The sequence below is a fragment of the Lucilia sericata genome, unplaced genomic scaffold (assembly GCF_015586225.1).
Source record: "Lucilia sericata isolate MDLA Ls3-8-SP2 unplaced genomic scaffold, ASM1558622v1 Contig000041F_arrow, whole genome shotgun sequence".
NCBI lineage: Eukaryota > Metazoa > Arthropoda > Insecta > Diptera > Calliphoridae > Lucilia > Lucilia sericata.
In genome coordinates this window covers 838,152-857,760 of record NW_023994079.1, presented here as the reverse complement: position 1 = coordinate 857,760, position 19,609 = coordinate 838,152, and the positions used below count along the sequence as shown (strand labels likewise).

General features: G+C 31.7%; 1 protein-coding gene across 1 annotated transcript in view; it reads right to left on the bottom strand.

Annotated features, from left to right (window-relative positions):
- Positions 1 to 2,008: 2,008 nt before the first annotated feature.
- LOC119613878 (acylglycerol kinase, mitochondrial) overlaps positions 2,009 to 19,609 on the bottom strand; it is a 49,514-nt gene continuing 31,913 nt past the window's right edge. Inside the window, exon 3 of the mRNA XM_037969951.1 lies at positions 2,009 to 3,116. Within this exon, the coding sequence (XP_037825879.1) occupies positions 2,133 to 3,116 (984 nt within the window). The 3' untranslated portion in view covers positions 2,009 to 2,132. The remainder of the gene's footprint in view (positions 3,117 to 19,609) is intronic.

Below are 19,609 nucleotides of genomic sequence, written 5' to 3'. Positions count from 1 at the left end.
ATCTTCGATACGTCATTTACGCTATCTACCTGTTCACAGAAAGTTTCCAGGAGTCTCATTTTCGAACGATTTTCTTGTATTCACCAAGTTTATTACGATACTCATCCCAGTATACTGCGGTCTTTTTACGCCGTGCCCGGTTAAATAGTTTGCGAAGAGTCTTCCCAAGGTTCCGGATCTCCCCAGTTACCCAGGGTTTTTCCTGGGCAGATCTCCGCTCTCGCAGAGGGCAGCTGTCCTCGAACGATTCAACCAGGGCACTGGTGAACATTTCCACTTTGGCATCTATATCCTCTTTATTTCGACATTGAAAAGTGTCCTGACCTAAACGGTTCTTTAGTAAGGTCCCGAACATTGTCCAATTAGTTTTAGACTTATTCCGAAACTTTATCGGCTTTGGTGGTGGCCTTAGTATTTTGAAACTTATGTACCGATGATCAGAAAAGGAGTGCTCGTCCGAAACTCTCCAATCCTGAATTTCGTTTATAAGCTCTTCTGAACATATAGTTATATCTAATACTTCTTCTCTGATTCTATTGACGAAGGTAGCTTTATTACCTAAGTTCAATGTTATCAAGTCTTTAGTATTAAGGAAATCCATGAGGGCTTGTCCCCTGCGATTGGTGTTTGTACTACCCCAAGCTACATGGTGGGAGTTGGCATCACAACCTATTACAATTCTCTTATTTTTCCTTTGTGCCTCTTCAACCAGTTTCATCAGATCCGACGTTGGTGGTAGTGTCGGAGAATCGAACGGCAGGTAAACAGATGCAACGATTATGTTACCACGACCTTGCTTCAGCACCGTTGCATCCGATGTTGATAATCCTGTTGAGAGGAGAAAACATAAGTTCTTGTGACATAAGATACATGTTCTCGGACGAGACCCTGTATCAGCGTATAAAAGTTGGAAATTTACGTGATTTAATCCTGAAACCTTGTTGCGAATCGTCCAAGGTTCCCGGATTAAAGCTATATGTATTTTACCTGTGTTAATTTTAGCCATCAGAGCGTTGGTAGCTGTCTCGCTCCGATGGAGGTTTATTTGGATAACCTCAATCATGGTCATCCATTAAACTGTCTTCCAGCGAGTTGGTGGTCACCTCCTCGCTCTTTGGATTTGACTCCTCCGGGTAGCCTGAAGTGGCTATTAATGCAGTGGGTACTGTTGATGGCTCTGCGGTGTCCTTATCAGGCATAGGAATAGCAGTATTTTTAATAGACACATTCCCAATTCTGGAGAGCACTGCTGTTCTGTCTTCTGGCGGGTGAGTGATTTCCTCCTCGCTTTTAGATTTGACTCCTCAACATTGCCAGTACTTGCTAATGATGCTTTGGGTACTGTCTTAGGTGTTTTAACTAAAGTTAGGAAGTTATCGTACAGATAATGTGTTTTTCGTTATTATAAGTCAACTTTAGCTAAAAGTGTCCGATAGGCTAACGGGAAGATCACGTTACCTTTAACTTTTAACGTAAACTTTAATAATTTTTTTAAAAATATTAATAAAAAATAAATTCTATGTCATTTTTCATATGAAAAATATTATTAACGGCTAAAAGTATGCTACGGTTTTTGTATGTTAAAAAATTATGTTGTAATAATGAAAATATTTAAAGTTCACTTTATTCCTCACTTTAATTAAAGTTACCTTTTATTATTACGAACATTAATGGCAAGTTGTAATAATGGCCCTTAGTAATATATTTTTTACTTAGTTATATTTCTGAAGAAAATCGACATATGTATGTAATACCATTTTGAAAATTCGAGAGAAAATCTACGTGACTTCGACATACATAATAAGGGTGATTATATTTACTATACTATATTGCAATGTTACAATCTCATTAAGCTACGCTTTATTTACACCTTTGTTGAAAAATTCCAACGAGCGAATCGTTAACGGCACTTAAGTATTGTTAAACGAAATTGGTCTTATTTTTTCTGATAGTCAACATAAGCAGTACGTGCCAAGTCTTCCTACGAGATAAAAAATAAGTACAAAGATTAAAAATTTAAAATATATTTTGCTTTATTTTCATAAAATCTTGAAAAGTTGCGTTGGAGCTGAACAGTAATGTTGTGTTATATAATACGTATTTACATCAAATTATAAAATATTTATTTAAAATTAATAGAAAAGTTTTAATGCATTTGGTAAAAATGTTATTTTAATGTGTCGGGCGTCATAGCCTTCACCATCTATATAATAGGTTTGATGCTCGGACTCAATAGGTATTAACTCAATTGAACGACTTTCAAGTGAGATTGAAGGTTGTATTTCCATTTCTTTTACCATATTCATTAAAAAGTCAGACCGAGAGGAAAAATTTTCAATTACATTTGTATTTAATTCAAAAAATGACTCAGAGTTTTTATGGCATGTAATATCAATTTGTTTGGCGTCAATTTTGTAATATTCTTCTTTTGAGCAGAATTTGTTTTTCGCCATTTGATTTAGTTGTTGAGTGGGTAATGTAGGATTCAATATTTTAGAAGTTTTAAACCATGATTTATTTTTTAACTGTATTTCACATTTATTGCATCCAGGACAGGGTGGCGTGGTTACAAGATTTGCTGAAATATTATGATTAAATTTATCGCTTAAAGATGTCATTAAAACGGAGGCATGATGCTTTAATGCACCAAAATACCAGTATTTTTCGTTATTAATTTCTATATCCTTTAATAAACCCCATGAGAAAGCAAGTAAACCAAAAATTGGTTTACGGAATTCGTGAGAGTTATCATTCTCAATAAGTTCATATTTAATCACAGGGTGGTGTTGTATACGATATCGAATTAAAGAAAGCACACATTGTGTTAAATATTTAACAGAGCCAAACTTTCCTTGCGATTCATTCTGTATCAAGCTAGAAGCAGTACCATTTTTTTCTCCCAAAGGCAAAAATAATATGGGACACACTTCTTCATTTCTTCTTAATAGTCCAGTTACAACTTCTGATGATGTACCATCACCTCCAGCAACAACTACGACATCGGGCAACTGATGAAGCGTTTCCATTAATAATTTAGCATGGCCTATATGTTTTGTTTTAATAACTTCTACTGAATACCCAGCCATATGCAAAATAGGCTCACAATATTTTTTAAACTGAAAAAATAAATAAAAATATAAAATTATTATAAAGCACAGTAATATTTTTAATATAAAACAAGTTAGAGTTCTATATTCGGCTGTGCCGATTCTTATATACCTTCACCAAGTATGTTTAAAAAAACAGTTTTTATTTCTTTCTTAATTTTTAAAAATTTAAATTCATAAAATTTCAAATCATTTTATTTGTATATACCCTTCACCTTTGTGAGAAGGATATACATATATGTATTTTCGCAGATTTGGTTGGCAAACTGAAGATCGCAAAGATTAATGTAAGTAAAGTCTGAATAAATCTATTCAAAATATTTTAAAAAATTAATAATTTTTATATTTTTATTTAAATTAATAGAAGTAAAATATAAACAAATTGTATTTGACAGTTTTCAAAATATTTTTTTATATACATACATACATATATTTGAAATAAAATATGAGTTACTGCCGGTCCACACTAGGAAACTTTTGATTTTGCGTGAGAGAGAAAGAGAAAGAATATCATTCATCTCTCTCGCGGTACGGAGTTTCTCGTACTCGGAAACTTGTTTTGTTTTGTTATTCTTCTCATTCGTACAACAACAAATCAATGCAATTAATACGTAGTTTCTGAAACAAAAGTTTCTATGTGTGGACATTAAGGAAACTTCAAAAGAGAATTAAGAAAAAGTTTCTCAACAAAAGTTTCCTAGTGTGGACCGGCACTTATTTAATTTCAATTATCAAAAATAGACTTTTTTTATTTAAATTATCAAAAATAGATATAAAAACCTATAAATATTTTTAAATTGTATTTTTATTGTACAAATGTATTTTTATTATATTTTATTCAGTAAGTTATGAATAAAATTCTTTTTATTCAACAAAAATTTTTTGAATAGTTAATATTCAAATCAGCTTTCTTGAAATATTTTTATTTCTTCAAGAAAAATACAAATATTTATAAATATTTAATTTGATATTGTACTAGTTTCTAAAAGAATTTAATATAAAAATATAAAAGTGTTATACACTCAAACCTCGATTTATGCGATTTTTTTATGCGAATTTGAAATAATGCGGTTTTTAAACCATTTATTTTAGTCAGTAAAATTTTTATGTAAAATGGTAACACTGAAAATCTTACGCGACGCCGCTAGAAAAACAATTTTGAGCTTAGAACTCTATGTTTTTATATCATATACCGGCGTATAGAGAGGCAGATAAAAAAATCACCACTACACACACACTATTGGCATTTTTTCAATGAAATTGCACTGAAAAAATATTTGGTTATTTTTAATTTTGAAGATTAAATTTAAATTGCATTACAATAAAATGCGAATATTTGTAAACTAAATGCAATCAATGTACATAAGAATGATAATTTCTTCACGTAGAAACAACATTTCAAATTAAAATGTACAAACAAAAAATATGAAACAAGATGAAGTTATTTACTTTCATTGTTATGCATTCTAGAAAATTATTTAGGGTGTACGTTGTTTTTGTAAATTATGCTCTTGTTTTTGCAAGTTGTTTTTGTTCTTTCAAGTTGTGTTTGCAATTTCTTTAACAAAGCGACATCAACCTGCTTTGTTGAATTAGGCTTGCCAGATTTGAAATCAACGAAAAACGTACATCGTAGTTAAAAAAGTAGTACAATTGAATAAAAAAAAGTACAATTGTTTATTTTCAAAAAAATTAAATTGTTCTAAAAACTCTATAATGACATTGGTTGCTATGATTTTTCACAAAAAAACTTATATAAAACTAATTTATGACAATAAAATTAATCCAATAACAAATCATCTTTTTAATATTAGTGTGCTATTAATTTATATATTTTCTTTAAAAAAATTTTTCTGTAAATTTCCCTAAATTTTAGTTTCGTTTGGTTTGTTTACATTTTCAAATATTAACCATTTGTTGTGAACATATGTTTGATATCTTTTTATGGAGAAAAAATGTCCAGTAAAATATAAAAATTATCTATCTCTAACTGTTACAAAAACGTTACAACTTTTACTCTGTTATTTAAATTTGTCATTCTTCAAACATCCTCAGATACCTAATTTTCGAAAAATTAGCCACCCTGCTACGAAAAATATGAATGGCAGTATAGTTTTTTAAAAATCGTTCCACAGCGGAACTGAATAAAGCTATCGAATAGGTACCTACACGACGGAGCATTATGCATTACATTTTAACATTCAAACATGTCCTTCACATTTGCAGTCTTTTTTTATGCCGAAAATTCATTAAAAACTTTCATTACAGTGATATCTTAATCAAAATTTAACAACATTAAAGTATTTTGAATAAACGCTCTATTTTATGCATGACAAATGCATCGAAAACCTCTTATAGTTGAATTTGCCTTTTTGAGCTTAGTAAATCCACTTTCAAACTATGTATCTCTGAAGTCCTTAAATAGCGATTCTATAGAATATATGGTCAGATTACATCTATAAAATTATGGTTAAATTCAAAAAAAAAAAGTACAAATACTAAAAAGTACATTTGCGTACTTTAGGGGTTATGCAGTTAAAAGTACAATTACTAAAAACAAATACGCGTACTGCTGAAAACAGTACGTCTGACAAGCCTATGTTGAATGCTGTCAAGCAACTAAATAAAATATTTGTATTTTTGATGCTCTTGTTTAGAAGTTCGTCTGCGATCGTATTGTCTACATGTAATTTGCCGAAAATCTTCGTTGTCAGAACAATACTAGCGCCGACGTCAAGTAAGAAAGTATAGTCGGGCTTGGCCGACTATATGATACCCTACACCAGTTATGAATATTTAATCTGATTTATTTTTATGCCGACCATCAAAAAAGATGGGGATATATTGTTTTTATCATTCCGTTTGTAACACATCGAAATATTCATCTAAGACCCATAAAAGTATATATATTCTGGATCCTTATTAAATTCTAAGACGATCTAGCTATGTCCGTCCGTCTGTCTGTTGAAAACACGATAGAGTCCAAATGGAAGTAGCTAGCGGGCTGAAATTTTGCACAGACATTTTATATTGATGCAGTTTGTTTGAATTCGCCTAGCCCCCATATAGTGTCCACTTCAGAAAATGAACTTAACGCTCATAACTGACTAAAAGAAGCAGCTATAGCGATGAAATTCGACATTAACATATTTTATAACATCCTTAATACCTTTGTAGAATTTTATAAGGATCGGCCCATAATTGACCCTACCCCCCATATAAGGTCCCCTTCAGAAAATGACTTGAACGCTAATAACTGCTTTAAAGAAGCATCTATAGCGATGAAATTCGACATGAACATATTTTATAGGAACATTAATATCATTGTAAAATTTGATAAGGATCGGCCTATAATTGACCCTAGCCCCCATATAAGGTCCCCTTCAGAAAATAACATTAACGCTAATAATTGCTTTAAAGAAGCATTTATAGCGATGAAATTCGACACAAACATATTTTATAGGAAACTTAATATCATTGTAAAATTGTATAAGGATCGGTCCATAATTGACCCTATCCCCCATATAAGGTCCCCTTCAGAAAATGACTTTAACGCTTATAACTGTCCAAAAGAAGCATCTATAGCGATGTAATTCGACATGAACATATTTTACAGGAACCTAAATCGCTTTGTAAAATTTTATAGGGATCGGTTCATAATTGATCCTACCCCCCATATAAGGTCCCATTCAGAAAATGGCTTTGATGCTCATTACTGCCTAAACTAAAATCGTTCTAGAAAATTTAACGAGGATCGGTCCATAATTGACCAAAAAAAGCAATTTATTGGCGAAAAACTTATTTTCTAAAAGAGGCTTTATATGGGGGATAGGAGCAAATGTGGACCGATCCCAATAAAATGGGCTGGATAGATTTGTATTTATATAATATATATAATATTTGTCTGTGCTAAATTTCATTACAATAACAGTGCTAATAAATGAATTGCGGATATTCAAGTCACTATCTGAAGGGGGCTTTGTGTGGGGGCTAGGGTCAAATGGAGTCCGATCATTTCGAAATTCGGCAAGGTCATCAAGGCTTGTATAAAATTTAGTTGTGCTAACTTTCATCGAGATACATTTATATTATACATAATTATGAGCTCAAAAGCCCTTTTCGGGGGGTTCAGTTGTATGGGGGCTAGGTGAAATAATGGACAGATCTTAACCATTTTCAACCAGCATTCTTCCCACTATAGTGGTGTAGGGTATACAAAGTTTTTTTTTTTTTTCATTTAATTTATTCTTTATTGAATCTTTCTTATGTAGAAATTTACAATAAGTATTAAAATCTTAACCTAAATTATTACTAACGTTGTTATTGCGAATGCAATTTCAACCAAAGTTCTCAATAATTTGATTATCTGGCAAAATCCAATGTTTCCGTTCTTCTCAGTCGTCTATGACCCTCAAATGACAGCAACTCCCTGGCAAGGGGATTTGGGTGATCCATTTGTTTCGACAAGTAGGTTAAACAAGAGAATTTGATCTCCTCGCGTATAATGGGGACATTGAGATCCCTATGAATATTACTATTGCGAATGTACCACGGGGCAACTGTTATTGACCTTAACAGTGCTGACTGCTTTCTTTGTAATTTTTCAACATTAGATGAGGAGGCTGTTCCCCACAATTGAATGCCGTATAGCCATATCGGTTTTATAACTGTTTTGTACAAAATCACTTTGTATTCCAAGTCTAGAGCTGACCGTGGTCCAATTAGCCAGTACATTTGAGCTGACTTTAATTTTATTTGTGTAACCTTGGCTTCAATGTGGTGAGTCCATGTTAAGCGGCGATCAAGGTGAATACCAAGATATCTCACATGGCTTTGTTCAGGAATTTTTATATTGTTTAACTGTACGGAAGGACAATTTTCTCGTCTTAAAGTAAATGTAACGTGAGTACATTTTGTTGCATTGACCTTTATTTTCCATTTGTCCAGCCACTTTTCCAATTCGCCGATATGAAGCTGGAGTTGTTCAGAAGCTATTGAAGGGTTATCATGTATGCTTACAAAAGCGGTATCATCCGCAAATGTAGATGTGTGAGTCAGTGCGCTCGTTGGCATATCTGCAGTATATAAAATATATAGGAACGTACCTAGAATACTCCCCTGGGGTACTCCAGCAGATATTTTTCGACGTGAAGAGATCACATCTTTAGATCTGATTTGAAAAGATCTTTCATGTATATAATTTTTAAGCAGTTTGTGAACATTCACAGGTAGTAATGTGATAATTTTGTGTATTAGTCCATCGTGCCAGACTTTGAGAAAGTTTGAGAAATATCTATGAATAATGCTGAGCAATATTGCTTGCACTCGAAGGCCTTCCGAATAAGATTAGTTATTCGATGTACCTGTTCGATAGTGCTGTGCTTTCTTCTGAAACCAAACTGATGGTCAGGAATAATGCAATTATCGTTAAGGTGTACTATAAGGCTTTCAAGCAATAACGTTTCAAAAAGTTTTGAGAATATAGACAACAGGCTAATGGGACGGTATGATGTCACTTGAGTGACATCTTTTCCCGGTTTTGGTATCATAACAATTTCGGATACTTTCCATGAGGTAGGGAAATATCCAATACGTAGCATCGAGTTAAAGATGAACAAAATAATTCTCAGTGGTGAATTGGGCAGGTTACTTATCATCGTGGTAGTAATTTTATCTATACCAGGTGATTTCCCTGCATTTATACCTTTGATTGTCGTCTTGAAGGTAGAGAACCGGAATTTTATTGGGCGTGGAACCACATTATTTATAATGTTAGCACTAATAGAAGAATCTGTATCATCTTAAGATATCTTAAACTATATATGGGATGAGTATCACCCTTTTTCTTCAATTGTGAAGAATTAAAATTAATTTCAACTCTAAACATTGGTTGAGGAATTTTGTCCTTGTTAAATATATTGTGAATGGACTTCACTACATAACCTTCAGTCTCTAGCGCATTTTTAATGTCATCATTTGGTACAGAACTGTCTACACCTTTGATAACTACTGCCAAACCCTTTGCACTTTTTAGTTGATATGTGTAATAATTTCTTTTCTCAGAATCAAAACTATCAACTATTGTTCTAAAAGACTTTTCTGAATAAGTCTGTATTTTTGTTTCCTAAATGTTTCCTTTGCGTAGGGAGACTACGTGGAAATTTTCTTTGCCTACAAGTTGGGACAACTTATTAACCAATAGATTTGTGGTAGGTTCGCGCAAGTAGAGGGGAGGTGGCTTGTGGTCTTTTAGAGGCATGGATGGTACTTTTTCACTTTCTTGGTTGTCAAGGAGTGCAAAACGATTTTGACTTACCGAATTTGTTTTCGCCTGTTTTGGATTTGGTTCCAATTTTGAAGTCCTAGGGCTGGACTTACGTTTTGTATAAGTGACATAACGGTCCATTCCCGTTTGGATCTTTTCCGTTTTATGCGAGCTCAATGTATTTGGCTTGTTTTTTTGGTATGGCACCAGTATTCTTTGACATTGGGCTTGAGAGATCTTCCTTATCATTAATGTGTTATAGTGTTAATACTGTTATTGATACTATTTGTGATATTGTTCACATTAGCATTACTATTTTCATCAACCATTGTATCAGTTGTTTGTTTTTCTATTTTTTCTTTTGCGTTGTCTTCCACACAATTTTCTTGTTTTGGCGCACTTGAGAGAGGAGATCTCTCGTTTGTTGTTGTTTTTGAATCCGTTGTTTGTTTATTTATTTTTTCTTTTGCGCTATTATCTACACAATTGTTTTGTTTTGGCGCACTTGAAAGAGAAGATCTCTCATTTGTTGTTGTTCTTACACTTAAATAATTTTTATGATTTTTTGAATCATAATTATTGTTGTTGTTGTATGGAGAGCTCATAACAAAGTATGCATTTTTTCCATTGCTACTGAGCCTCCTTTCACTTATTGGAGAGTTAGAGAAACTCATGCACAATAACACAAACACTACACTTTATTTAAGGTTTTGTTGTTATTATTATTTTTTTTTTTTTTTTGTTTTTTATACTTTTTGTTTTGCTACAATTTGTTATTGTTAATAATTGCATTAACAAAAACGACAATTTATTTGATTTTAATGTATTTTTAATATTAAAAATATATATCAGTATGTATTTAATTAGCGTCCATTCGCTGTTACTTATCTTCTTTTTATATTTTAATTAAGAATTTATGTTCAAAAGGTTATTTTCTCGTGAGAGCGATTTAAAACACGTCTATCCACTATGAGATCAAACACTTTTGTTTTTGTTGGTATAAAAGTGAATGTTTTTATATAACAGTGAAAATTAATAAAACGAATTGGCTTTTATTTATTCTTTAAGTTTGAGGAAGGTAAGTTTATAAAAAAAGTATGCCTTTAAAATAAAAATTTCAACATTTTTAACAGTCTTATCAAAAAAAAACTTACAACATGCTTACTAACCGTTGTTAAGCTAAATTCGATAAAAGTATATCCAAAAACGATAATTAGCTTAAAATACCTGTAGTAAACCATTGTTAAATATACGAAAGTTAATAATGGTTCAACCGTACTTTAAACCTATATTAAAGTCAAATGTCATTATTTTATTACAATTTATAACTGTTGACGTTTTGTGAAAAATATTGTTGTGTTAATTTTTTAAATAAATTATAAAAAAATAAATAAATAAAAAACAATATGGATACACTTTTCCTTTTATTTTCAGGCTTTGTCTCCATATTTTTCTTTTCTTTTGCCAAAAATATAAATTTTGTTTATAAAATAGTTAAGTGATGTGTAAAATATCAATGCAAATTTAAAGAAAACGTTACTCGATTACTTTCTTTAATCAAAATATAATATTGCAATTATATTAGTTGTTTTATTTGATTTATACGTTGTTTTTATTAAATAAACAAATACAACCCCATTTTTATGTTATTAAAAACAATTATTTTATATAAAAGCAAAAAAAAAATAATATTAGACACGAATACCAAATGAACTAATAATCGTTCATATACAACATTATGAAAATATTGACTGAATAAAATAATGCATCAGCATCAAATCTAAAAAAACATTAAAATGTATTTTAGTTAAAATACTGTTTTTGCATATACTTTTTTAATAATGGATTATTAAGCTAAAAGTCTTTGTTAACTAATGTACACTTTAAGGTCATAATAAGGTTTTTTTTGCATAAGACTGTATATATTTATTAGTTATGAATAAAAATAAGAAAAAGAGGCAAAGGATCTCATTAGAGAAAAGAATCGAAATTTTAGATCGTTTATCAAACGGAGCGAACTGCACTGCGCTGGGGAAGGAGTACAAATTGGGGGAGTCAACTATAAGATCTATTTAAAAAAAAATGAAGAGAGCATAAGGAAGTCGGTCATTTGTGGAACAAAGTTATCCTCAAAAAATACTTTTTATACAAGGGATACTATAATTGAAAAAATGGAATCTTGTATCATCCATTGGATTGAGGATTTAACAAGGAAAAGAATTGTGGCTACATGATAAAAGAAAAGGCGTTAGTATTTTATGAAAAAATAAGACGTACAGAGGCGTCAACTTCCACACCTAAAGAATTTATTGCAAGCAATGGATGGTTGACACGATTCCTAAAAAGATCAAATCTGCACAATGTGCAAATAAGAGGTGATCAGCCGATGAGAAGGCATGCGCAAATTACCCTGAACATTTTAAAACAAGTAAGAATGTATAGTCGGCCGTGGCCGACCATATGATACCCTACACCAGTTATGGATATTAAATGTGATTTATTTTTCATAATAAAGCATTTATCTTCAATATTCCCTTATTCCGATACATTTAAGCAATTTATGGATGAAAAACTTATTTTCTGAAAGAGGCTTTATATGGCGCTAGGGGCAAATATGGACCAAGCCCGATAAAATTTTGTGAATATATTTATATTTACATTATATTTTATTGAGCTGAATTTCATCACGATATTTGTGTTTATTAGTTAATTTGGGACATTCCAGTAATTTTCTGAAGGGGACTTTGTATGGGAGCTAGGGTCAAATGTGGCCCGATCTTTATGAAATTTGGCAGGGTCATCAAGACTTCTATAAAACTTAGTTGTGCCGTATTTTATCGATATATCTGTATATTTAACATAATTATGAGCTCAGAAGCCCTTTTCGGGGGGTTCTGTTCTATGGGGGCTAGGTGAAATAATGGACCGATTTTAACCATTTTCAATAGGCTCCGTCCTTGGGTCAAATAAAACGTGCGTGCCAAATTTCATCCAATTATCTTGAAAATTGCGACCTGTACCTTGCGCACAAGGTTTACATGGACAGCCAGCCAGCCAGCCAGACGGACATAGCTTAATCGACTCAGAAAACGATTCTAAGCCGATTGGTATACTTTAAGGTGGGTCTAGGACGAATATTTTTGTATGTTACAAACATCAGCACAAATCCAATATACCCTCCCCACTAAAGTGGTGTAGGGTATTAACATTATAGAAAGTGGAGAGTACAGTCCAGAACAAGTTTTTAACGGTGACGAGACAGGTCTTTTTTGGCAAGCCGGAGGTTTTAAAGCAAGTAAAGTAAATAATATTTTATTGTGCTGAATTTCATCACGATATTTGTGTTTATAAGTTAATTTGGGACATTCCAGTAATTTTCTGAAGGGGATTTTGTATGGGAGCTAGGGTCAAATGTGGCCCGATCTTTATGAAATTTGGCAGGGTCATCAAGACTTCTATAAAACTTAGTTGTGCCGTATTTTATCGATATATCTGTATATTTAACATAATTATGAGCTCAGAAGCCCTTTTCGGGGGGTTCTGTTCTATGGGGGCTAGGTGAAATAATGGACCGATTTTAACCATTTTCAATAGGCTCCGTCCTTGGGTCAAATAAAACGTGCGTGCCAAATTTCATCCAATTATCTTGAAAATTGCGACCTGTACCTTGCGCACAAGGTTTACATGGACAGCCAGCCAGCCAGACGGACATAGCTTAATCGACTCAGAAAACGATTCTAAGCCGATTGGTATACTTTAAGGTGGGTCTAGGACGAATATTTTTGTATGTTACAAACATCAGCACAAATCCAATATACCCTCCCCACTAAAGTGGTGTAGGGTATAAACATTATAGAAAGTGGAGAGTACAGTCCAGAACAAGTTTTTAACGGTGACGAGACAGGTCTTTTTTGGCAAGCAGGAGGCTTTAAAGCAAGTAAAGAAAGATTAACTCTTTTACTATGTAGCAACGCTTCGGGTGACAAAATGTTAAAGCCTCTAGTTATAAATAAATTTTTAAAACCACGAGCTCTTAGTGGCAAAGATATAAAATGCTTGCCTGTTCACTGGATGGCAAAACCTAAGGCCTGGGTAACTTCAGCAATATTTTCCGAATGGTTCTACAAATGTTTTGTACATGAAGTTGAAACTTATGTAAATAAAGGCATTGAATTTACAATTTTGCTCCTTATGGACAACGCTCCTGGACATCCTCATTTGGAACATCCGAACATTCGAATTGAATTTTTGCCCCCCAATACTACCAGTATTCTTCAGCCTCAGGACCAGGGAATTATTTCTACTTTTAAAAAATATTACATAAAAAACACATAAAGACTTATTTTGAATAAAATTGAAAAGGAGGAATTAACTTTAAACGAAGCTTGGAAGAAATTTCCTATTTTTGACTGTGTACTTCAGGTTGCATCCGCCATATCAAAAATAAAACCGAAAACACTAAATGCATGTTGGAAAGCTGTATGGCCCGATTGCGTTGAGAACAGTCTTGATAATGAAATATCTTCGTTAACAGATGAAATTTTAAACCTAGCTCATTGCGTTGAGAACAGTCTTGATAATGATAACCTAGCTCATAAAATTGGAGGTGAAGGATTTGATTCTCTTAATAATCAGGATTTAGAAGAACTGCTTGTCGAAGAACCATTGTCCGACGAAGACATTATTATTTACCAACAGCTAATGTTGAAGAAAATCCTTCTGAAAATAATTTAGAGGAAAGTGTGGAACATCTCACATCCCAAAAAATTTTTCAAGTTCTTAACAAAGGGGCTATTCTAGAAAAACAAATTTTAAATATGGACCCCGATACGGAGAGAGCATTAAAGATCCAACGCGGACTTGAAGATCTCTTTTCTGGATACCAGGAGTTGTATAAACAACTAATACAAAAGAAATCACAAACATTAGTGACAAAAAATTTCCAAAGGAAAGAAAAAAATACCGCTCCTGAAAATTCTTCGCCGGTTGATCCTATTGAAAATATTTCTAGTGATGGAGATGATGGTATTCCATATTTTACATCTAGTGATGCAAGCGTTTTGGAATTTTTTAGCAATTCTGATTGTGATTTATAGAGTTCAATTCAAATGATTTTTTGATATAATTTTTTTTTTATTAGAAATTAATATAAATTTAATTTTTTAAAATTAATATGTATATTTTATTCATTATTTCAAATTCCTATTATTTCATTCACTGTTTTTCTCCGTTTTTCTTTATTTTTTATTGCTTTAGTGAATAAATAAAATTTTTGTTGATTTTTTTATGCGATTTTGTATGAGTTTTATTTCTTCAATTTGAATTTATGCGTTTTTTAATGAGAAACCAATTAGTGGTTTTTGTATGGAGAAAGTGTATCGTTGAATTATGCGATTTTTTGCAAAACGAATTAATCGCATAAAACGAGGTTTGAGTGTATTCGGCTATGCCGAATCTTATATACCCACCATCAAATCATTGCCATATAAGTAAAGCATACTTATAAATAACACTATGCAACAAATGTTGGGTCTTCGAATCTTTCCCGAACAAGACCAACGGGAGATGAAAGTAGACAATTAATAGACCCAATTCCCCAAAAGGTTTTAAAAAGTTATCTCGTATTGTTAATTTATAGGCATTTAAAACTTTGCTTTTTTCAGTAAAATTTTCTCATATGTAATATCAAAAAAATTCTTTTCATACATACAAAAATTTTAAGTTCTCCAAAATTTCCAAATTCGTTACGATTATGATTTTATCGAGGTTCAAAGTTCATATTTCTAACAGTTTTTCTAAAAAGAGTTAAATTTGATATTGTATATATTCTAACATATTTATCTGATTTTAATTATTAAAATAGAAAATAAATTAAAGCCCACAAAGTATAAACAATAATATATTTAAATATCTAAGACCTTAAGTAATTGAGTAATTTATATATTAACTTATTTCATTGCAAAACTTCAAATGCCTATAAATTAAAAACTCAAGCTAACTTTTTCAAACCCTTTGGGGATTTTAGTCTACAGATGGTCTACTTTCAATTCCTCATTCTTTCAATTTTCTGATTCGGGAAAGATTTTCTTGTTGTACAGTGTAATCTATCGGGGTAAAATTTGGAAGAGGGCCTCTAAGGGAAGGGTCAGTTATGATCATATATGTGGGGTAGGATCAGTAATCAGGATCAGCCCGTAATATTTTGTAGAACTATTTCGGTTCATATGTATATATCATGCAAGTAATGAGAGTTAAAGTCATTTTCTGAAGGGGACCTTATATGGGTTATATATGAAACGATCCTCTGAAGGGAACCTATATGGGGGGTAAGGATTGATCCTCGTAAATTTTTGTAGAACGATTTTGCTTAATACAGATAATGTTAATGTCGAATTTCACCGCTGTACTCGTATTTTTCAGCTAGTTTTGAGAATAAAAGTAATTTTCTGAAGGGGACCTTATTTGGAGGTTGGGGTCAATTTTGGCCCGATACTTGTAAAATTTGGTAGATAAAATTTTGGCTCATACAAAACTTTTTTTGTTTTGAATTTCATCGCTGTACTCGTATTTTTAAGCCATTAATAAAAGTTAAAGTATTTTTCTGATGGTGAACATATATGGGAGGTAGGGTCAATTTTGGTCCGATCATCGTAAAACTTGGTAGAGAGATTTTGGCTCATACACAACTGGCTCGTGTAAAAAATAAGAAGAATAAATACTATAAAAAATTTAAACAATCTGGTTGTTATATTGATTATATACGATATTCTGTTAACCGTGTAGAATACACAATACTTAATAAATCATGTTATGATAATTCCGAAATCCGAAATCGTTTTTCAATGACAGCGATGACAACATTATAAGCAACTTCTTTTCAACTACTTATTCGTATGTGACTTATAATGACTCCATCGATTATCCCTTTAATATAAATACAAATTCCATAGTGTCAATACCTTTAATTAACATTCCTACGATTTCTATGGAATTAAGAAAACTAAAGTTCACCTATAACTTTGGACCTGACCACATTCCTAGTAGCATGTTAATTAATTGTGCCGACGCCATATCTGTTCCACTATCATACTTATTTAATAAATCGATTAAACGTGGTTATTTTCCTAACGTTTGGAAGGATTCATTCATTTTTCCTTTGTTCAAATCAGGAAATAAATCGGACGTTACAAATTATCGTGGTATTGCAAAACTAAGCATAATTCCCAAATTATTTGAGAAAATTATTACGGATGATTTATGTTATCAAGTATCTAACTTGATATCTCCTTATCAACACAGTTTCAGAAGTGTTCCACTACAACAAATATGCTTTATCTTTCAACAGTTGTTTATCGTGGATATTTTCATCAGCAACAAACAGACGTTATTTACACGGACTTCAGCAAGGCTTTTGAGAAAGTCAATCATGTACTTTTGAAGAAGAAACTATATTTAATGGGATTTTCTGATCTTGGTTTAAAATGGATTTACTCATATTTATCTAACAGAAAACAAATCGTACTTTTTTAAAACAGCTGCTCCAGAAGTATCGATGTCCTTTCTGGTGTACCTCAGGGTAGCCATCTTGGACCACTTCTGTTTACTTTGTTAATTAACGACTTACCTGTTCACTATTCCAATATCCTAATGTACGCTGATGACGTAAAAATTTTCCTAAGTTATCGCCAAATATCCGATCAGGAACTTCTTCAAAATGTCCTAAATTCGTTTAATTTTAGGTGCAATATAAATCTAAATACATGAGATTTGTAAGAAATAATCCAATTCCTGCCAACTATGTTTCTGATGGATATGAGCTTGAACTTGTAGATAACTTCCTGGATCTAGGAGTTCTACTTGATTATAAACTAAACTTTATTCCCCACATAACTATGACAGTTAATAAAGCTAGAAGCGTACTTGGTTTTATTAAACTGTAGGCAAAAAAATTTAACGATCCTTATGTTACTCAATCGCTCTGCACATCTCTTGGTAAGGCCGATACTCGAGTATGGATCCATAGTATGGGATCCTCTATATAAAAAATATTCCGAATATTATCATTCATTATCATATCATATGTCTTGCAGTTCGACAAAATTTTATTTAAAATATTACAGTTTTAACGTAAGGATGATGATATCAAACAACGTCCTTTAGTCAAGGATATCTCAAAAAAGGTACCTTCCATTTTCTTTATTCCTTCACATAAGATTGATAGTGTACTCAACAATATATACAAAATTTGGAATGGGACAATGAGGAGATCTCAAGTAAACCAACTTTTAGTAAAATAATCCACATCATTTCCATAAAAATTTCAAAATTTATAGTTTTATTTGTTGATGAACACAAAAATAAATTTAAAAATTTTAAACAAATTTTAAATTGTTTATGAACAAAAAATTTAAATTTTGAAATTTGTATGGAAATGATATGAATTATTTTACTAAAAGTTAATACAATATACCCTAAAAATTGGCCTTTTTTTTAACTTGACAGACTAAAAAAATATATCTCAAAATTTTCTTAACTGATTTAATCACTACCTAATGTATGTCGAAGTCACGTCGATTTTCTCTCGAATTTTCAAAATGGTATTACATATGTCGATTTTCTTCAGAAATATAACTAAGTAAAAAATCTATTACTAAAAATGTCGTATTTTAATTGAAAATTCGACAGAAAGTGTCGATGTGTATTTCATTGGTGGCAAAAACATTCAAAGCTATTGACATCAGTTCCAGTCAGCGTTGCCACTTTGGTCCAATTGGACCAAAATTGGTAGTTTCAAATCTCTGAAATGACTTTTGGTAGTTTGGTTGGTAGGTTTAAATTTTGATCCAAATTTGGTAGGATGAGATAATTTTGATCTCATGCATATGAATTTACAAACATTTCTGACCTTGTTATGGCAAAGAAATAAGAATTTTAATAAATACGTCAATCTTAAGTTTATCCTTGTTAAGTTTATATTGTTTGTTCTAAGAAAATATTTCTATGTATTTCAACATTCCTGATTCATGAATGTTAAGTTAGTTTGAAATGAGGATGTTACATAAAATCCTACATCGGTACCGTTGTGAACTTCCTAACCAATGCAGGTGGGAATCGAACGCACGCCGTCAGGTCTGACTATAACATAAACCACTAACCTACTGGAGGCCACACTAATTCATTTTTTTTTTTTTTTTTTTTCTAAGAAGCAAGTTTCATGAATATATAATTTGGTGGGTCTACTACCTTACAAACGGAATCACAAAATTAATATACCCCAATCTTTTTTTATGGGTATAAAAATATTAGGGGTATATTAATTTTGTGATTCCGTTTGTAAGTATATATTTTTTCTAGCCGCCCAGATAGACTACGCAAGCGGCTTAACAAACATACTTTTTTCATTCGCACACACACTATACAAACATTACTCGTACAAACACCGATTTTTTCACGTTTTTGTGGACTAGCAAAGATACAGATGACAATTTTTCTTAGAAATGTAAATTTTGTGAAAAATTTGTTATTAATGGATATAAACAATACAAACGGTTTGAAAAAAATTCAAAATGTTTGTGTAAAAATCAATTTTTTTTTTAATTTTTATACAAACAAACAGCAAGCATTTGTACAAACACGAAACACTCTCATACACTACACAACAGGCTTGCACAAACGTAAAATATTGGTATGTTTGTCAAGCCGCTTGTGTAGTTTTTAAAATAATGAAACTCTAAACAGAAGCAATTGTCCCTAAGGAAAAATTTGGTAGTTTTTAGAACGTTTTGGTAGTTTTTTTGTCGGAACTTTGGTAAGAAAAATAAATTGTGAGTGGCAACGCTGGTTCCAGTAGCTCAAATTTGGAAGTTATGAGTACACCAGAGGAACATATAATATAATGTTCGAATATTCGAAGTTAAGTTCGAAAATTCAAAATAAAGTTCGAAAAAATTTTTATGGTTTTAAAATTGGCAACTGTGTGTTGATACGTCAAACAGCATATTTTTTTGCCCCTTCGTTTATTCTGATTTTTATTAAAATTAAACAAATAAAAAAGAAAAATACAAAGAACAACGTTAATAAAAGAAAACAATAATAAATAAACCAACTTATAGTGATTTTTGTGATTTCTGGAGTTTGTAAATCTTACACTTATAAACTTTCAATTACCTGTAACACATAACCTTAAATTTTATGGATACACAAAAAATAAATTTTGAACAAACATCACCCGATATTT